This window comes from Bufo bufo, chromosome 9 (genome assembly GCF_905171765.1).
Source record: "Bufo bufo chromosome 9, aBufBuf1.1, whole genome shotgun sequence".
Classification (NCBI taxonomy): Eukaryota; Metazoa; Chordata; class Amphibia; order Anura; family Bufonidae; genus Bufo; species Bufo bufo.
Window position 1 is genome coordinate 205,973,559 of NC_053397.1, and position 20,496 is coordinate 205,994,054.

The following is a 20,496-nucleotide window of genomic DNA, read 5'->3' on the forward strand; positions in this document are numbered from 1 at the left end:
TTGTCACTTTGAAAACTAGGGCAGAAGAAAGTGCCACCTAGAAGGAGCATGAGGTAGAAGGAAGAGCAGGGACCCATAAGAGTAGAGTAAGCTTGGGTCGTATTGGACATCTTACGATGATTTCCTTCTTTCACAGGATGCGCAGTTCCCTTCAGGATGAACAACTGTCACTATGATAAACAAATGGACTTTTTCTACAATCAGAGCAATGCGCAGACAGAAGACGACTGGTCGGGGGCCAAGCTGATTTTGATGTTCTGTTTCGGGGCCTGCTGCTGCTTGTTCATATTCATCTCAAACATGTTGGTCATCGCGGCTGTGGTCAAGAACAAGCGCTTCCACTATCCCTTCTACTACCTGCTGGCCAACCTAGCCGCCGCAGACTTCTTCTCTGGGATCGCTTATGTCTATCTGATGTTTCATACGGGGCCAATGTCAAGAACATTAACCGTACACAAGTGGTTTCTGCGCCAGGGCCTCCTGGACACGAGCATGTCGGCGTCACTGGCCAACCTTCTGGTCATTGCTGTTGAGAGACATATCTCAATTGTCCGGATGAGAATTCACAGCAACCTGACCAAACGGAGAGTGACTTGTCTCATTTTGCTCATCTGGGGTGTGGCCATTTTTATGGGTGCTGTCCCCACCTTGGGCTGGAATTGCATCTGTAACATAACCACGTGTTCCTCTCTTGCACCCATCTACAGCAGGAGCTACCTCACTTTTTGGACGGTCTCTAACCTGGCTGTTTTTCTAATCATGGTGGCGGCTTATCTAAGGATCTACACGTATGTTCAATACAAGACCAACGTGTTGTCTCCACACACAACTGGCTCTATAAGTCGAAGACGGACTCCAATAAAGTTGATGAAGACGGTCATGACTGTGTTAGGTAAGGTTGCTAGAAGCTTCACATGGGTTATTTTACATCTGATCGATTCCTCTGGGGTGACTTTATAGGAGTCTCACTAAAGGGGTTTTTGATATATATGGCTTATCCTCAGGATAGGTCATCAGTATCTGATCGGTGGTGTCTGACTCCTGGCACCACCATAGATCTGCGGTTTGAAGAGACTCTCAGAGTCTCTTCCTAGGCCAGTGACGTCACATTCATCCGTCACTGGCCTAGGTGCAGCTCAGTCCCATTCAAGTCAATGGGCCTGAGCTGCAATACAAAACACAGCCACTATCCGATGGACGACGCTGTGCTTGGTATACTGAGAGACGGCCATGTTGTACACCAACCTCCTCAAACAACTGAGGACACCTGGAACCCCCACTGATCAGATGTTGATGACCAATCCTGAGGGTAGGTCATCAATATAGCAGACCCAGAAACAAGAGTGGAATATAATGTGGAGAAAAGTCACACAAATATGGTGCCACTGTTTTCGCTCCTTGCCGCCACAGCTAGCCGCAGGGCCACCACGCCACCCATATGTCACCAAACCTGAACTCTTGTCTCATTTCTTAACTACCCCTTGGACGACCTGCACTCATTCTATGTCTTATAATATCCTATAATATTTATGGGCTGTCTTTAGAGTAGGCCATCAATATCTGATCGGTGCACCTCCACCAATCAGATGAATAAAGCTGTACCCAGGCACAGTGACACACATTTGGTGGTGGCAATGACTGGTACTACAGGTCAGTCCAATTCTACTGTATAGGATTAAGCTACAGTACCAGGCACAACCATAAGTACATGGTTTTTGGAAAGTTGGGTCACATTCTCTAGAAGGACTGTGGCCACCGAATTGGTTGTCATCTAGTTTTCCCAGAAACTGATATACAATATCTAAAATATGCCTAGAGAAAAGGAAAATTCAATGATTTATTTATTTTATTGATTATTTTTTGGTTGTGGTGGGGGGAGAGCTTGTTGTACAACTCAATCTTGTAGTTTTTCATTGTTCTCCTCCCCATACGATGTCCTGATAATATCCCTATGGGGCTGTCCAGATAGAGTAATCCCTCTAAAGGGATGTATTCCGGCCCCAGCAAAGGAAGGTTATCCATTGTTATGCATTTTTCTAAGTTTTCAAGATCTCTGCTTGCTGTTGTTCAGTGGGAACTTCCATTGATACCATCCAATTAATAAAAATCTGTCTTGGCCACGTGCTCGGTACAGTCCAGTCATTAGTAGAGATGAGCGAAGTATTAAAAAATGTGATTTGCCTAAATTTTACAAAAAAATTTGCTTTCTGATGAATTACTTCCTCACGAAGTACATTTCTTTGTAAGTAGTGGGTGCAATGACAGGGATCGCGCCGCTCCCCGTCATTGTACCCCTCAGATTCTGCGTTCATAGCGGATTGCGGGATCCGACAGTAACAACACAGTGTAAAATTAGAAAAAAATTTATTAAATTGTACTTACCTCATCCATTTGCTCGCGACGGGGCCGGCCACCGCTATCTTGATTGAAGATCTAGTGTGAAATCTCATGCGGCCCATGATGACGTCTTCAGGGCGGCAGGTGTGGTGGCGTCATATGTCACCGTGCACGGGATTTCATGTGAGGTCTTCAATCAAGATGGCGGCTGGCCTGTCGCGAGCAAATGGATGAGGTAACTATGTTTTGTTTTTTTTTTACATTTTTTCAGGTGAAATCGATTCCCTGAAATTCGTGGCCTTTGATTCGCTCAACACTAGTTATCAGTGCAGGACAGATTTTTATCTTTTGGAAGTAGACTAAGGCTACTTTCCCACTAGCATTTTTGGGTTCAGCAAAAACGCTTCCGTTACTGATAATACAACCGTCTGCATCCGTTATGAACGGATCCCGTTGTATTATCTTTAACATAGCCAAGACGGATCCGTCATGAACTCCCTTGAAAGTCAATGAGGGACGGATCCGTTTTCTATTGTGTCAGAGAAAGTGGATCAGTCCCCATTGACTTGCATTGTGGGTCATGTCGAATCCGTTTTTCTCCATTGACAATGAATGGAGACAAAACGGAAGTGTTTTTTCCCGGTATTGAGACCATATGACGGATCTCAATAACGGAAAATAATAATGCTAGTGTGAAAGTAGCCTAAAAGAAGACTTTCTTTGGATGCCAGCAAGCAGAGATCTTGCTGAAAGTTTCTATGCTTCCAGACAACTCGTCGTCAGTTAAATAAACCGCCTTGCCTCCTAAGGCCACATTGACATCTCTTGATTGCTTAATGTACTTACCGCTCCTTGCAGAACACATTTCCTATAAATCCTGAATTCTAATTATTACACCAATACTTAATTGACCCAAATGAGTCAGCGCCTGGCGCGTGCAGCGGGCCCGGAGACTCATGTCTTACCGTGGTCATGTCAGTAATGTAATGCGGTCAGTGAGTGTATTACACATTTATAACTTATCTATTACTGGTATTTGCTGGATTTACAAGGAAACCAGTAGGACATTAGAAAAGGCTTGTCTTATGATTCATTTTATTCAATTGAAATCTACTATGAAGTTAAAAAAAAATCAGACGTTGGGTTTTCTGCTTGAACAGCGAGCCCGGCAGGAGTGGAGAATGGGAGTGGTAGTGGCTCTGGCTGCAACAGTAATTCACAGTTGCAATCCTTACGCCATTGCTCCCTAGGGCCAGGACGGTGACAGGAGGGCGCACCCTTTCTTCCCTCGGGGCACATCCTGATGTCGGGGCTCTCGTCTGATGGTAGTTGAGGTGCCCTTGGTGTTATGAGTGTGGCACGGGAGCAATGCAGGGGACGTAGGTGCTGTGGGCGGCGAATGGTGCTAGTTATAGAAAATAGACGTCTCTCTTTACTAAAGTGCAGAATGGGAGTTGTAGTACATCCAACGGTATCAAAACACAGTTCCGAACAGTTCACAGCACAAATTTTCTCTGATAGCAATGTATGAATATAAGGAAGGTTGGGGGTTGTAATACTCCTACTCTCTATCTCTCCAAAGTCTCTCTCTCGGCAGAATCTAAGGCTGGCAAAATGGTTCTTGCAGACGTGTCCGTAATTCCCAGCTGAGGGGTATAGGATTAAGAAACGGCTGGCCAGGACTGTGTCCAAGAGTGAAGGGTGTAATAGCAGCGTCCCTCTCACTGCAGTAAAGTCTATCAGCCTCAAACAGCTAATACCTTGCTGACTGACTCCAATGCTCGGCCATGCAGATTCCGGACCGTCTGGTTCTTTCTTTCTCTCTCTGGAGTACTGTAAAGTAGAGATGGCTTTCTCTTTCTGGATCTATGAGAGATAATGATTCCCTGAGCTGTAGACACAGTACTCTAAGGCCCCTTTCACACGGGCGAGTATTCCGCGCGGATGCAATGCGTGAGGTGAACGCATTGCACCCGCACTGAATCCCGACCCATTCATTTCAATGGGGCTGTTCAGATGAGCGGTGATTTTCACGCATCACTTATGCGTTGCGTGAAAATCGCAGCATGCTCTATATTCTGCGTTTTTCACGCAACGCAAGCCCCATAGAAGTGAATGGGGTTGCGTGAAAATCGCAAGCATCCGCAAGCAAGTGCGGATGTGGTGCGATTTTCACGCACGGTTGCTAGGAGACGATCGGGATGGAGACCCGATCATTATTATTTTCCCTTATAACATGGTTATAAGGGAAAATAATAGCATTCTGAATACAGAATACATAGTAAAACAGCGCTGGAGGGGTTAAAAAATAAATAAATAAAATTAACTCACCTTAATCCACTTGATCGCGTAGCCGGCATCTCCTTCTGTCTCCTTTGCTGAACAGGACCTGTGGTGAGCATTAATTACAGGTAAAGGACCTTTGGTGACGTCACTCCAGTCATCACATGATCCATCACATGATCCATCACCATGGTGATGGATCATGTGATGACCGGAGTGACGTCACCAAAGGTCCTTTACCTGTAATGAATGCTCACCACAGGTCCTGTTCAGCAAAGGAGACAGAAGGAGATGCGAGGCTACGCAATCAAGTGGACTAAGGTGAGTTAAATTATAATATTTTTTTTTTAACCCCTCCAGCGCTAGTTTACTATGCACTCTGTATTCAGAATGCTATTATTTTCCCTTATAACCATGTTATAAGGGAAAATAATACAATCTACAGAACACCGATCCCAAGCCTGAACTTCTGTGAAGAAGTTCGAGTTTGGGTACCAAAAATGCACGATTTTTCTCACGCGAGTGCAAAACGCATTACAATGTTTTGCACTCGCGCTGAAAAATCGCGGGTGTTCCCGCAACGCACCCGCACATTTTCCCGCAACGCCCGTGTGAACCCAGCCTTAGTCTATTCTGGGGTGCTGCATCCTGAGGTGCAGCAAGCAGCTGATAGAGACAGGCGGTGAGTGCCACTTTGTCATTGCATCAAGGGAATAGGAGCTGTGGTGCCATTAACATCTACTACTCAGTGGAGGGAGCTGTGTACCTCCAGCGCCAGAGCTACTGCCAACAGCTAATCGGAGGGGGTGCTGGGAGTCAGTGGCATTACTAGAAGAGGCTCCATAGCAAATTTTTGAATGGAAAGCAACATCCCCTCAACACCCCCCCCCCCCCTTCCATGGCTAGTTAAGGCCACCCAGGCTCTCCATACAACCCCCACCCACTCAGTAGGTATGTTCCCTTAGTGCCACCATACAGTAATGCTCCACTTATATTAGTGAAGTTCATCTGTTGTAAATAAAATAAAAACATTAATACTCACCGAGCTTCGTTCCCTGGACAAATGGAGCACATCCCACTGTCCTCAGCATATATACATCACAGTATATAATGTAACACCCCGAGAGCCTCATAGTATATAATGTAACACCTCCAGCCCCTCATAGTATATAATGTAACACCTCCAGCTCCTCATAGTATATAATGTAACACCCCCAGCTCCTCATAGTATATAATGTAACACCTCCAGCCCCTCATAGTATATAATGTAACACCTCCAGCTCCTCATAGTATATAATGTAACACCCCCAGCTCCTCATAGTATATAATGTAACACCCCGAGCTCCTCATAGTATATAATGTAACACCCCGAGCCCCTCATAGTATATAATGTAACACCTCCAGCTCCTCATAGTATATAATGTAACACCCCGAGCCCCTCATAGTATATAATGTAACACCCCGAGAGCCTCATAGTATATAATGTAACACCTCCAGCCCCTCATAGTATATAATGTAACACCTCCAGCTCCTCATAGTATATAATGTAACACCCCGAGCCCCTCATAGTATATAATGTAACACCCCGAGCCCCTCATAGTATATAATGTAACACCTCCAGCCCCTCATAGTATATAATGTAACACCCCGAGCCCCTCATAGTATATAATGTAACACCTCCAGCTCCTCATAGTATATAATGTAACACCCTCAGATCCTCATAGTATATAATGTAACACCCCGAGCTCCTCATAGTATATAATGTAACACCCCGAGCCCCTCATAGTATATAATGTAACACCCCCAGCTCCTCATAGTATATAATGTAACACCCCGAGCCCTCATAGTATATAATGTAACACCTCCAGCTCCTCATAGTATATAATGTAACACCTCCAGCCCCTCATAGTATATAATGTAACACCCCCAGCTCCTCATAGTATATAATGTAACACCTCCAGCCCCTCATAGTATATAATGTAACACCCCCAGCTCCCCTAGTATATAATGTAACACCCCGAGCCCTCATAGTATATAATGTAACACCTCCAGCTCCTCATAGTATATAAAGTAACACCCCCAGATCCTCATAGTATATAATGTAACACCCCGAGCTCCTCATAGTATATAATGTAACACCCCGAGCCCTCATAGTATATAATGTAACACCTCCAGCTCCTCATAGTATATAATGTAACACCCCCAGATCCTCATAGTATATAATGTAACACCCCGAGCTCCTCATAGTATATAATGTAACACCCCGAGCCCCTCATAGTATATAATGTAACACCTCCAGCTCCTCATAGTATATAATGTAACACCCCCAGCTCCTCATAGTATATAATGTAACACCCCGAGCTCCTCATAGTATATAATGTAACACCTCCAGCTCCTCATAGTATATAATGTAACACCTCCAGCTCCTCATAGTATATAATGTAACACCTCCAGCCCCTCATAGTATATAATGTAACACCCCCAGCCCCTCATAGTATATAATGTAACACCTCCAGCTCCTCATAGTATATAATGTAACACCCCGAGCCCTCATAGTATATAATGTAACACCCCGAGCCCTCATAGTATATAGTGTAACACCTCCAGCTCCTCATAGTATATAATGTAACACCCCCAGATCCTCATAGTATATAATGTAACACCCCGAGCCCTCATAGTATATAATGTAACACCCCGAGCCCTCATAGTATATAATGTAACACCTCCAGCCCCTCATAGTATATAATGTAACACCCCCAGCTCCTCATAGTATATAATGTAACACCTCCAGCCCCTCATAGTATATAATGTAACACCTCCAGCCCCTCATAGTATATAATGTAACACCTCCAGCCCCTCATAGTATATAATGTAACACCTCCAGCTCCTCATAGTATATAATGTAACACCCCCAGCTCCTCATAGTATATAATGTAACACCTCCAGCTCCTCATAGTATATAATGTAACACCCCCAGCTCCTCATAGTATATAATGTAACACCCCGAGCCCTCATAGTATATAGTGTAACACCTCCAGCTCCTCATAGTATATAATGTAACACCCCCAGCTCCTCATAGTATATAATGTAACACCTCCAGCCCCTCATAGTATATAATGTAACACCCCCAGCTCCTCATAGTATATAATGTAACACCTCCAGCCCCTCATAGTATATAATGTAACACCTCCAGCTCCTCATAGTATATAATGTAACACCCCGAGCCCTCATAGTATATAATGTAACACCCCGAGCCCTCATAGTATATAGTGTAACACCTCCAGCTCCTCATAGTATATAATGTAACACCCCCAGATCCTCATAGTATATAATGTAACACCCCGAGCCCTCATAGTATATAATGTAACACCCCGAGCCCTCATAGTATATAATGTAACACCTCCAGCTCCTCATAGAATATAATGTAACACCTCCAGCTCCTCATAGTATATAATGTAACACCCCGAGCTCCTCATAGTATATAATGTAACACCCCGAGCCCCTCATAGTATATAATGTAACACCTCCAGCTCCTCATAGTATATAATGTAACACCTCCAGCTCCTCATAGTATATAATGTAACACCTCCAGCTCCTCATAGTATATAATGTAACACCTCCAGCCCCTCATAGTATATAATGTAACACCCCGAGCCCTCATAGTATATAATGTAACACCCCCAGCTCCTCATAGTATATAATGTAACACCCCGAGCTCCTCATAGTATATAATGTAACACCTCCAGCTCCTCATAGTATATAATGTAACACCTCCAGCTCCTCATAGTATATAATGTAACACCTCCAGCCCCTCATAGTATATAATGTAACACCCCGAGCCCTCATAGTATATAATGTAACACCCCCAGCTCCTCATAGTATATAATGTAACACCTCCAGCTCCTCATAGTATATAATGTAACACCTCCAGCCCCTCATAGTATATAATGTAACACCCCCAGCTCCTCATAGTATATAATGTAACACCTCCAGCCCCTCATAGTATATAATGTAACACCTCCAGCCCCTCATAGTATATAATGTAACACCTCCAGCCCCTCATAGTATATAATGTAACACCTCCAGCTCCTCATAGTATATAATGTAACACCCCCAGCTCCTCATAGTATATAATGTAACACCTCCAGCTCCTCATAGTATATAATGTAACACCTCCAGCCCCTCATAGTATATAATGTAACACCTCCAGCCCCTCATAGTATATAATGTAACACCCCCAGCCCCTCATAGTATATAATGTAACACCCCCAGCTCCTCATAGTATATAATGTAACACCCCCAGCCCCTCATAGTATATAATGTAACACCCCCAGCTCCTCATAGTATATAATGTAACACCTCCAGCCCCTCATAGTATATAATGTAACACCCGCAGCTCCTCATAGTATATAATGTAACACCTCCAGCCCCTCATAGTATATAATGTAACACCCCCAGCCCCTCATAGTATATAATGTAACACCCCCAACTCCTCATAGTATATAGTGTAACACCTCCAGCTCCTCATAGTATATAATGTAACACCCCCAGATCCTCATAGTATATAATGTAACACCCCGAGCCCTCATAGTATATAATGTAACACCCCGAGCCCTCATAGTATATAATGTAACACCCCGAGCCCTCATAGTATATAATGTAACACCTCCAGCTCCTCATAGTATATAATGTAACACCCCGAGCTCCTCATAGTATATAATGTAACACCTCCAGCTCCTCATAGTATATAATGTAACACCTCCAGCCCCTCATAGTATATAATGTAACACCTCCAGCTCCTCATAGTATATAATGTAACACCCCCAGAGCCTTATAGTATATAACGTAACACCCCCAGCTCCTCATAGTATATAATGTAACACCCCCAGCTCCTCATAGTATATAATGTAACACCTCCAGCCCCTCATAGTATATAATGTAACACCTCAAGCTCCTCATAGTATATAATGTAACACCCCCAGAGCCTTATAGTATATAACGTAACACCTCCAGCTCCTCATAGTATATAATGTAACACCCCCAGCATTTCATAGTATATAATGTAACACCCCCAACTCCTCATAGTATATAATGTAACACCCCCAGCTCCTCATAGTATATAATGTAACACCCCCAGCCCCCCATAGTATATAATGTAACACCCCCAGCTCCTCATAGTATATAATGTAACACCTCCAGCATTTCATAGTATATAATGTAACACCCCCAGCTCCTCATAGTATATAATGTAACACCCCCAGCTCCTCATAGTATATAATGTAACACCCCGAGCCCCTCATAGTATATAATGTAACACCTCCAGCTCCTCATAGTATATAATGTAACACCCCAAGCCCCTCATAGTATATAATGTAACACCCCTAGCCCCTGAATACATAATGTAGCACCCCCAGCCTCTCGTAGTATGTAGATCACATGAGCCTCTTTCCATTGCCATATCACACTGTCTGCAGCCTGGGCACCTGCCTGGAGATGAGCGGCGAGTAGACGTGCAGTGCACCAAGAAGGAGAGGTAGGCAATGCCAGCTTTGACCCCCGCACAGCACATTCTACTGATGCTAGTATAACAACCTTATGAACGTCTACTGCTCAATTCCTTTATTTAATTAATTTAAGAAGCATAGTCCCAGGACCATCCACAGTGTGACCTGAAGGATGACCCACCGGGATTTTGCCCAGCACAACAGATTTCCAGTCCGGGCCTGAGACCTGGGCTGGAAAAGATGAAAGGCATCCATCTTGGATGGAAAGGACACCATGCATGCGCAGTTCGCATTGGGGGCCCCTTTCTGGAGATAGGAATGGGTGCCAGAGCTGGGAAACGCACGTATTTGACATTTATGTCATAAATGTCCCAGATGGGAAGAGCCCTTTGAGGGAGTTTCCAGAACTGTAATATTGATAGCCTATTCATAATTCATCAATATTTCACCAGTGCGGGTCTGAAACCTAGCACCCTGCCGGGGTCCCCTCCTTTATTTACCCAGGCACGGTCCAAACAGTTGTGGTCATGCTTGGTACCATCAGGCACAACTGTATATATGGAGCAGTGACTGGGTAAACAATGAAGAAGACTCTTCATTGAATGATAAGTGATCGGTAAGTGTGCCAGCAGTCGGATCCCATCAATCAACCATTGATGCCCTATCCTAAAGATGGGCCGTTAATTTGGGAAACCCCTTCATTGCCAGCATTCCTGGGCGTCTTGAGTAGTTAAAGGGTATCTCCCTAACCATGATCTCTCTGTTAGTGAAAGCAGACCCTTCACGTGACATAATTCTGTCTCTCGTATTATGCCATTTATGTCCATGCTAAGATAAAACAAAGAACAAAACATTCACAATATGTTATCTGCTATTTTTTTGCTCAAGGTCAGAGAGGATACAGACAGGCGCCTATTTAAAGCATGGGGGTGATGAGAGATGTTTTTACTCCAGACTGTTTTGTCATGTCTTCACAAGTTTCTTAGTAAACAAGGATAAGTCAATTGTAACTCTGTATAAAGTGTTCATAGGGAATCGAGTTATCAGAACTCCATCCTAAGGGCTCACAATATTGATAAAACCACGAATTCTGAAAACAATAGTAAGGGAGCTATATAGTAAACAGGTTTACTCTACTGTACACATGCTGAAATCTCAGGGCTTTATAGTCTTCAGTAAAGAATTCATGCCTGATGGTGAATTTTGTGTATCTACAAGTATTGGAGGCACCCTTGTCATAGTTACAGGCCTATGTATAAAACAGTGATGGTGAAACTCATGTAAATACAAGTAGTGGAGGCACCATTGTCATAGTTACAGGCCTTTGTATAAAACAGTGATGGTGAAACTCATGTAACTACAAGTATTGGAGGCACCCTTTTCATAGTTGCAGGCCTTGGTATGAAACAATGATGGTGAAACTCATGTAAATACAAGTAGTGGAGGCACCCTTGTCATAGTTGCAGGCCTTGGTATGAAACAATGATGGTGAAACTCATGTAAATACAAGTAGTGGAGGCACCCTTGTCATAGTTACAGGCCTTGGTATAAAACAGTGATGGTGACATTCATGTTAATAAAAGTATTGGAGGCACCCCTGTCATAGTTCCAGGCCTTGGTATAAAACAATGACAGTGAAATTCATGTAAATAAAAGTATCGGAGGCACCCTTGTCATAGTTACAGGCCTTGGTATAAAACAATGATGGCGAAATGCATGTTAATAAAAGTATTGGAGGCACCCTTGTCATAGTTACAGGCCTTGGTATAAAACAATGACAGTGAAATTCATGTAAATAAAAGTATCGGAGGCACCCTTGTCGTAGTTACAGGCTTTGGTGTAAAACAATGATCATATAGATCTTTGTATTGTCCATTCTATGTGAATCTCTTTTAATGCACCCCATTATTTTAATTTACACAGCTGGACACTGGCTGCTAAAATTATGTATACTATCAATCCATCAATATCTGTTAATTACACAGCGTTTTACTAATTTGATTTACTAATTAGTTTGTTTCTTCTTGATGCCTTCCACCTCCTGTTCTGGCTCAACACATGGGAAATACCAGCGAATGCTGCTCAGCTAATCACTGATCTTAGTGATTGGCTGAGCAGACCCTTCCTGGCATTTCCCCCGGTGACAGGCTGGAATAGCCAGTAGAGACCACTTTGTTATTTTTAACTCTTTCCGATTTTTTTCTTAATTATCACCCTGGAAAACCCCTTTAAAATAGATACTCCATGTTCATTATATTAAGCCATATCTGTAGATCCACCAAAAATCAATGGTGACCTGCATGAGGGGGTCCTCTTACTAGAAGATCCATTCAGCTCTGACTGGCTTATAAATGAGGGTCCTTCTGTAGCCTAAAATATCTGTGAACACAACTAATTGGTCTAAAAGGCCCATCCAAGATCCATCCAGAGGTCTGTTTGTGATCTTCCTTATACAAAGCGGACAATTAGTAGAGATCGTGTTGATCTGGACCTGCATAATGCAGCATACATACATGCACGGAGGGTGTTCAGAGAAGCTCCTAGTAGGATATTGAATGCAGACCATTGCACGCTACCTAAACATCTCAGCATTTATTGGGTGCCTGTTCTTGCCAAACTCCCAGAATTGATGTAGCCTGGGAGCTGACTGTCATTTCGTAGGCTGGGTGTTTACGTTCTGTCATTTCCTGCTCTTCTATCTTCGCTCCTGTTGGGACCTGCAGAGTTTTGCCACTTTCTTCATCAGAGTCATTATACAAAAGACCAGAAACTGGAAAAACTCCCTTTTCACTGGTAGCTTTGAAACTCATCTCAGATGAAAGGGATTGTTGCATGGCTGGACGTCTCAATGAAGTTTGTAAAGGCTGAGAGTTGTGTGTGTGTCCTGCAAACACGAAATAAGACGTCAAACATCTCCATCAATGAGGCTGGATGCCTTAACCCATTCCTTGCCTTAGCGTATAATAAGACAGTCTAAATAACCTATGCGTCTTTCATCTTTCATATTGTAAATTTTTTAAATGATATGATAACTTCTAGAGCAGGGTTCAGAAACCTGCGGCACTTCAGCTGCTGTGAAACTGCAACTCTCAGCATGCACACTGGCATAGTTGTCCCATGGAACTGAATAAGGCATTCTGGAAAATGTAGTTTCAGAACAGCTGGAGTGCCGGAGGTTGCTGATCCCTGTTCTAGAGCCTTTCATTTAAAGTGGTTGTCTGGCTTTAAAAAATCAATTTTTCAATGACTTTTAGGGAATTTTGGGATTAATAGGTGGAGTTCAGGACCTCAGCTACAAAGAGCATTTTTCACTCTGGAGGACACAGTGTGTCCATGCATTATACAGGGAGTGCAGAATTATTAGGCAAGTTGTATTTTTGAGGATTAATTTTATTATTGAACAACAACCATGTTCTCAATAAACCCAAAAAACTCATTAATATCAAAGCTGAATATTTTTGGAAGTAGTTTTTAGTTTGTTTTTAGTTTTAGCTATTTTAGGGGGATATCTGTGTGTGCAGGTGACTATTACTGTGCATAATTATTAGGCAACTTAACAAAAAACAAATATATACCCATTTCAATTATTTATTTTTACCAGTGAAACCAATATAACATCTCAACATTCACAAATATACATTTCTGACATTCAAAAACAAAGCAAAAACAAATCAGTGACCAATATAGCCACCTTTCTTTGCAAGGACACTCAAAAGCCTGCCATCCATGGATTCTGTCAGTGTTTTGATCTGTTCACCATCAACATTGCATGCAGCAGCAACCACAGCCTCCCAGACACTGTTCAGAGAGGAGTACTGTTTTCCCTCCTTGTAAATCTCACATTTGATGATGGACCACAGGTTCTCAATGGGGTTCAGATCAGGTGAACAAGGAGGCCATGTCATTAGATTTTCTTCTTTTATACCCTTTCTTGCCAGCCACGCTGTGGAGTACTTGGACGCGTGTGATGGAGCATTGTCCTGCATGAAAATCATGTTTTTCTTGAAGGATGCAGACTTCTTCCTGTACCACTGCTTGAAGAAGGTGTCTTCCAGAAACTGGCAGAAGGACTGGGAGTTGAGCTTGACCCGAAAAGGCCCCACAAGCTCATCTTTGATGATACCAGCCCAAACCAGTACTCCACCTCCACCTTGCTGGCGTCTGAGTCGGACTGGAGCTCTCTGCCCTTTACCAATCCAGCCACGGGCCCATCCATCTGGCCCATCAAGACTCACTCTCATTTCATCAGTCCATAAAACCTTAGAAAAATCAGTCTTGAGATATTTCTTGGCCCAGTCTTGACAATTCAGCTTGTGTGTCTTGTTCAGTGGTGGTTGTCTTTCAGCCTTTCTTACCTTGGCCATGTCTCTGAGTATTGCACACCTTGTGCTTTTGGGCACTCCAGTGATGTTGCAGCTCTGAAATATGGCCAAACTGGTGGCAAGTGGCATCTTGGCAGCTGCACGCTTGACTTTTCTCAGTTCATGGGCAGTTATTTTGCGCCTTGGTTTTTCCACACGCTTCTTGCGACCCTGTTGACTATTTTGAATGAAACGCTTGATTGTTCGATGATCACGCTTCAGAAGCTTTGCAATTTTAAGAGTGATGCATCCCTCTGCAAGATATCTCACTATTTTTGACTTTTCTGAGCCTGTCAAGTCCTTCTTTTGACCCATTTTGCCAAAGGAAAGGAAGTTGCCTAATAATTATGCACACCTAATATAGGGTGTTGATGTCATTAGACCACACCCCTTCTCATTACAGAGATGCACATCACCTAATATGCTTAATTGGTAGTAGGCTTTCGAGCCTATACAGCTTGGAGTAAGACAACATGCATAAAGAGGATGATGTGGTCAAAATACTCATTTGCCTAATAATTCTGCACGCAGTGTATAGACAGGAGCCATTCTTTTCAAAGGGAACTGTGCAATGCTTCGTTTCTCCTGCGGAGGCGCTGCAGAAAATTTGGACACTTAATGCATATTACCCCAGAGCTGTTCGTCGATGGTCCTAGAAGTAGGACACCCTGTGATCAGCTTATTGTAAGTGGATCTTTCAAAAAATACAACCAATGTGCTATATCCCTTTGGTAGAATACAGTGCCCTACAGCCCCCTATGGAATTTTGAAGGCCAACACTATGGTAGTGTGACCATGACCTTGAATACTGTTTTTTTTATCTCTCTGCTGCAGCCTGCATGTATATCTGTCCTTAGTTTTTTTCTTCTACTTCTTTTTATATAGTATCACATTCTTTTTCCTTAACTTTCACTTTCCAGCTTCATCTGAAGGAATGGAATCCATCATTAATTTAGAGTCAAGGGAAGCTTGGTGTCCAATTTATATTGTGGTATGGGCACCTTTTACCTAAAGAGCTCCTGTGCAGCTGCATAGGCTGCACCAATGGTATGTCCACCCCTGGACGGCATTATGTGCAAGCAAGGGGCGGGCAGAACAGGAAGTCTTTGAGATGCTGCTTCAGCCAATAGCTGTAGAGCTGTGTGTGACATCAGAGAAGGGGGCGTCGTTTTGGTAACTCCTCCAGGACAACCTAGTAACATGCAATCCTTTTGTTATTAGCTGTTGTGTCAAGCATCCATAATGTTCAGAGCACCTTGGAAACTTGAAGGACTAGAATGGAAGGATGAATGGCCCTGGTATGTTTTTTGGCCTTAGTAGCTGTATCTTGATTTTAAAAAAAAAATTGTCTCGGGTTTTACTTTAAGTCAAAATTTAAAGTAAAACATAAAAGGCTTGAATATAATACACAATTAAAATTTTCTCAGAAAATGAAATATATTAGGCTTTAGGATGTAGAACAGATTAGAGAAAAAGAAGAACGGGTTCAATCATAATAAACATTCTCCAAGGAGATGATATATGCAAATCCTGTCTTGATTCATATTGCTGATATTGAGATTTCCCACTTTGTATCTCCAGGTGCTTTTGTTATATGCTGGACACCAGGGATGGTTGTTCTTCTTCTTGATGGCCTCAACTGCACTTCATGTGGCCTACAGCCGTTCAAGCGGTGGTTTCTTCTCCTTGCCCTGATGAATTCTATTATGAATCCCATCATCTACTCATACAAGGATGATGAGATGTGGAGGACCTTCAAGAGCATGATGTGCTGCTTCAGATATACAGGAAAACGACGTTCCTCCAGGTTTCCATCAACGGTACATAGCACAAAAAGTAACGATACCTCCAGTTATTACCTAGAAGACCTTGCAACTCAACTACCACCTGAAAAAGTACCCTAACAGTATAACGAGAAGACCTGACACCGTGGCATTACATTCCTTGTGTTTTTCCCCTATATTTATGTCATAATGTGTTATGGAACATATACTATGTATAGTGTAAAGTATCACAAAGGAACAATATATGAGGACAATATGGATGTAAATAAAACAATGTAGTTAGTGAAAAGGTTAGAATTTTTTTTGTATTTTCTCCCCCCTAAAGATATAGATACTATTTGTATGTGTATATGTTTAATCTCAGGTAGAGTACCTGTATTTGTATATAGCTTATTGTAGAAAGCATGTCCCAAATACTAAATTATAGATGACACCTGCACTCCCAACAACCATGGTTGTTCCTTGGAGGGCTTGCACATCTAGTAAATAGGAGGAGATACCACAGCACTCCACACCACTCTAGCTGGAGCTCTTCAGCTTCCAGCAGTCAAACAGTCCTCCACAGACTCCTATTTGCTAATGAAGATCTTATTGACCAAAATGTTAATTTTTCTAATCTCTTGCTTTAAGTTGACTGGACCCAACTGGAATTTTGTTCAAAAAAGCATTTGGGACAGAATAACTTGTGCTGTGGTATGTCCTGCTACTTGGTAGCGACTAGCAAGCAAAGGATTGGCAATATGAGTTGATAGATTAGTGGTCAACCGACGAGAGGACCTTTGAGGACATTAAAGAGAGGGGATCCAGACCTAGTTTATCGTATCCCCTTTGGTACTGGGTGGAAAAACAAGTGTGCGACTTCCTCTCCAGTGGGGTAGAACATTGGTCCAAGGATCAAAAAAAGGACGTGCAGTAGGTAACATAACCAACTTCTTCTGTCCTGGGTGGCAAAACCTAGCGCCATAATGGTAGGCCATTTTGCTCTTTGCCTTGCACCTCCTCACTGCTGAGTCTCTCCGTTCTTCTAATGTCTTGGTGATTAGAAGTAATTTTTACCCCACATACAGTATGTAAAGGTTTGGGACATTGACAATAAGTAACAGTGTATGGAGCTAATCTAGAGATCATGAGTAGCCAAGAACTCATGTTGGTCCTTCATCAAGGGTGGTGTAAATTTTTACAGGGATTCCCATCTTCATGGGCACCAACACGTTAGGAGAACTCATGGGTTACACTACCCTACACGTCTACTAGAGATGTAAAGGGGGTAGGCACATGTTTGACCCCCATGTCATGGTACGGGGATGTGAATCAGCACTTGAAACGTAAAGAACTGAATTATTCAATTTTTCCTTTTAAATTCGAATTGCTAAATATTAATGTCTCAGCTTCCTGTTTATCCCTGGTTGTATATAGACTATAGGGCAGTATATATACACTAATGTACAATAACTAAACCTTCTAAAGCCATGTGACTGGAGGCAGGTTCTAATCCTATTTATCACATGTGTTTCTCCCTATGTAATAACACGACCGTGTGTGCTAATAATTGTACTGACCACCGAAAAATATCTATCTTTAATTTTCATTTTCCCCTGGTTTTTAATGGAAACCTAAAGGATGTGCTTATTCGTTTCTTTATCTTTGTATGGTTTAGAGCTTTTTTTCTTTTCTTTTGTAACATAGTTCTAGATCCCTTGCATAGCTATAGAGATAACCCATGGTCAGGAGGCTGAGAAGGGTCCAAAAAGTAAAAAAGAAAACTACACTCACCTGTCAAGAGGGCTTCAGGTCCAGCACCGAGTTTCTATCTCCACCTCATTCAGTACCTGCTTGATCAGAAGTGTGATGTGTCATCTATTTACAAGTTACTGGTGGCAGCCAATCAGTGGCTTCACCGGTGACCTTAGTGTCATTCTTGCACAGGTGAGGCCACTGATCGGCCAGTAGTATTGGGAGGCATGTAGACGGCATGTCACACTTCTGGTCCAGTAGAGACCGGAAGCCGTAGAAGATAGGAGCTCGGCTTGTAGTGGTCGTAACAGGTGAATCTTTTCTTTTTGGATAACTCCTTTAAATGATAAAATGTTGTATGTCTACAGCCACCACTAGAGGGCGATCTTTGGGGGGGGGGAATAAGAACAGCAGCAAATGATATAAAATAAAATAAATTAACAAAACAATAAAAGCTCTACTCACCTCTCCAATCCCATACCGATGCCCTTCAGTCTTTGTTTACAAGATAGAATTTTACCATCTATCTCAGTGTTAAGTATATGGACCTGACTTCTCCAAACCTATATTAAAAAACTCTGGGTCATGATTGGAAAAAAATTCTGAATAAAAAAAAAAGTAAGTAGCTATATAGCAAAACCTATTTTATAAAATGATGTTTCATCATCACCGCCAAATCACCTGCCTACCAGATATCTTCTTTATCCACATTTCATTGGCAGAGCATACCAAATGTTGATGCTGCACTGTATATCTCTGCCATTGGTTTGCTGGTCAGATCAGGACGTTTTGCTGTTGTTAATAAAGAATCTTTTAGTTTTTACTGTCTTTATTTATTGGAAGCCTCAGTCTGGTTCGTCGTTTTCAAAAATGCTTATTACCAGGGGCGTAGCTAAAGGCTCCTGGGCCCTGGTGCAAGAGTTCAGCTTGGGCCCCCCTTCCCTCAGTGCTTTGTGGCCAGGGGCAGGGGAGAACATAACCTTCGTGCTGCCTGAAACGGACCACCCCATGCCAAATTCTTGACCTAACCCCTTCCCTCCAGCCAGAAGTGTAACTCAAAGATTCTAGGCCCTCCTGGGCCTGGTAGCGACCGCTACCTTTGTACCCCATAGCTACGCCCCTTCTCCTTACAATGAAGGAGATGAGTAGCTGACAGAAACCTCTGTTGCCGCCTATCTCAAGGGGGTCACATTAATTATTTCAATAAACCATATATAAACTGTATATATACAGTTTTACTTTATAAATATTAGCCTTTATTATTAACCCTGTAAAGGGCCTTAAAGGGGTTGACTGTTTTTTTTTATTTTTTTTAGAGCTTTATTTTTTATAAAGCTTTGATGAGTTTTTAAAATATGTTTTCATGATGGCTGTGCTTCTTTATACAACCAGAACTGTGAAGGAATGTGTCTTTTTGGGGCTTTCCTAATGTCTTTTCCAGCCATATTATTCCCTGTTTCAGCTGCACAGCTTGATGCATTTCTCTCAGAAGCAGGAGACGTATCCCTTCTGTGAAATCTGCCAGCACTGTACTGCTATAAGGAAGGAGAAATCATACTTACATAAAGACAGGCGGCTCCTGTGAATTCAGAAGCAGTTTTTTTTATCAGGTTCGGGATCTCTGAAACGTCCCCACTTCCCCTCTCTGGCGTTTCTGTTACTAAGAACGCATCTGGCCTGACGACAGGCAGTGGACTGCAAATTAGGTGGAAGTGACACCCCTAGTGGCCATGACTTTACAGTTTTTTTCAGGTGGATGCATATTTTTTAAATGAAGTGATTTAGAAATTTGCTATTTACACCATTCTTTATTGAACGAAATGTAATTGTGTGAAAGTACAGTGACTCTTTACAATTTAATCCCAGCCATCTGTATCCGATGAAAAAAAACAAAAACATACTCACCTTCTCCCTGCCGCTCCTTTCTTGCCTCATGGGCTTTCTTCTCTGGTCTTACAGTCCCCGTCTGTAAATTTCCAAATGGACGGGGTCACGTGCTGCAGGTGATGACTGGCCTCAGCGGTGACATCACTGCTGGGTCATGTGCCGCTTGTGGACACAACACTTCTGAGGCCAGTCAGCGGCTGCAGCGACGCACGTGACCACACCCATCCGGAAGTTTACAGACATGGACCGGAACACAAATGAATGGACGAAGGGAGCTGGAACGGAGAGGTGGGTAGCAGGTGACTATGGATTTCTCATAGAACACCCCCCCTTCCCTTCCCCAATGATGTCCCTATGAAACAACAGTGGTAATTAAAGGAAAAAAACACTAACATACCGTATGTCCTAACAAACTAGTTTTCATTACGTGCATATTAAAATCCCCAAAGGCCGGCCTCTGAGTAAGCAGCTGCTGGGATCACCATCGTCTTTTCCCTACAGTCTTTTTATTCTCAGTAGTATCATTACAGACGGTGATTTACAGTAATAATCTGGGTATTTCCTCCACATCCATCCTGCATGTAAGAAATAAAACCTGCTTAAGTA

The 20,496-nt window shown here is 42.7% G+C and overlaps 1 protein-coding gene across 2 annotated transcripts in view; it reads left to right on the forward strand.

The window, feature by feature from the left end:
- The window catches only part of LPAR3 (lysophosphatidic acid receptor 3), a 36,845-nt gene extending 18,054 nt beyond the window's left edge, over positions 1-18,791 (forward strand). Inside the window, exons 2-4 of one of the 2 annotated variants that reach the window (XR_005774263.1) lie at positions 137-892; positions 16,067-18,136; positions 18,201-18,791. Coding sequence is in view for 1 of the 2 variants with exons in the window: in XM_040407928.1 (XP_040263862.1) it covers positions 157-892; positions 16,067-16,389 (1,059 nt within the window). In the remaining variant the exon portion in view is untranslated. Of the gene's footprint in view, positions 1-136; positions 893-16,066 lie in introns of both variants that reach the window. The other variant, XM_040407928.1, reaches the window with a different exon arrangement.
- The last annotated feature ends 1,705 nt before the right edge of the window (positions 18,792-20,496 follow it).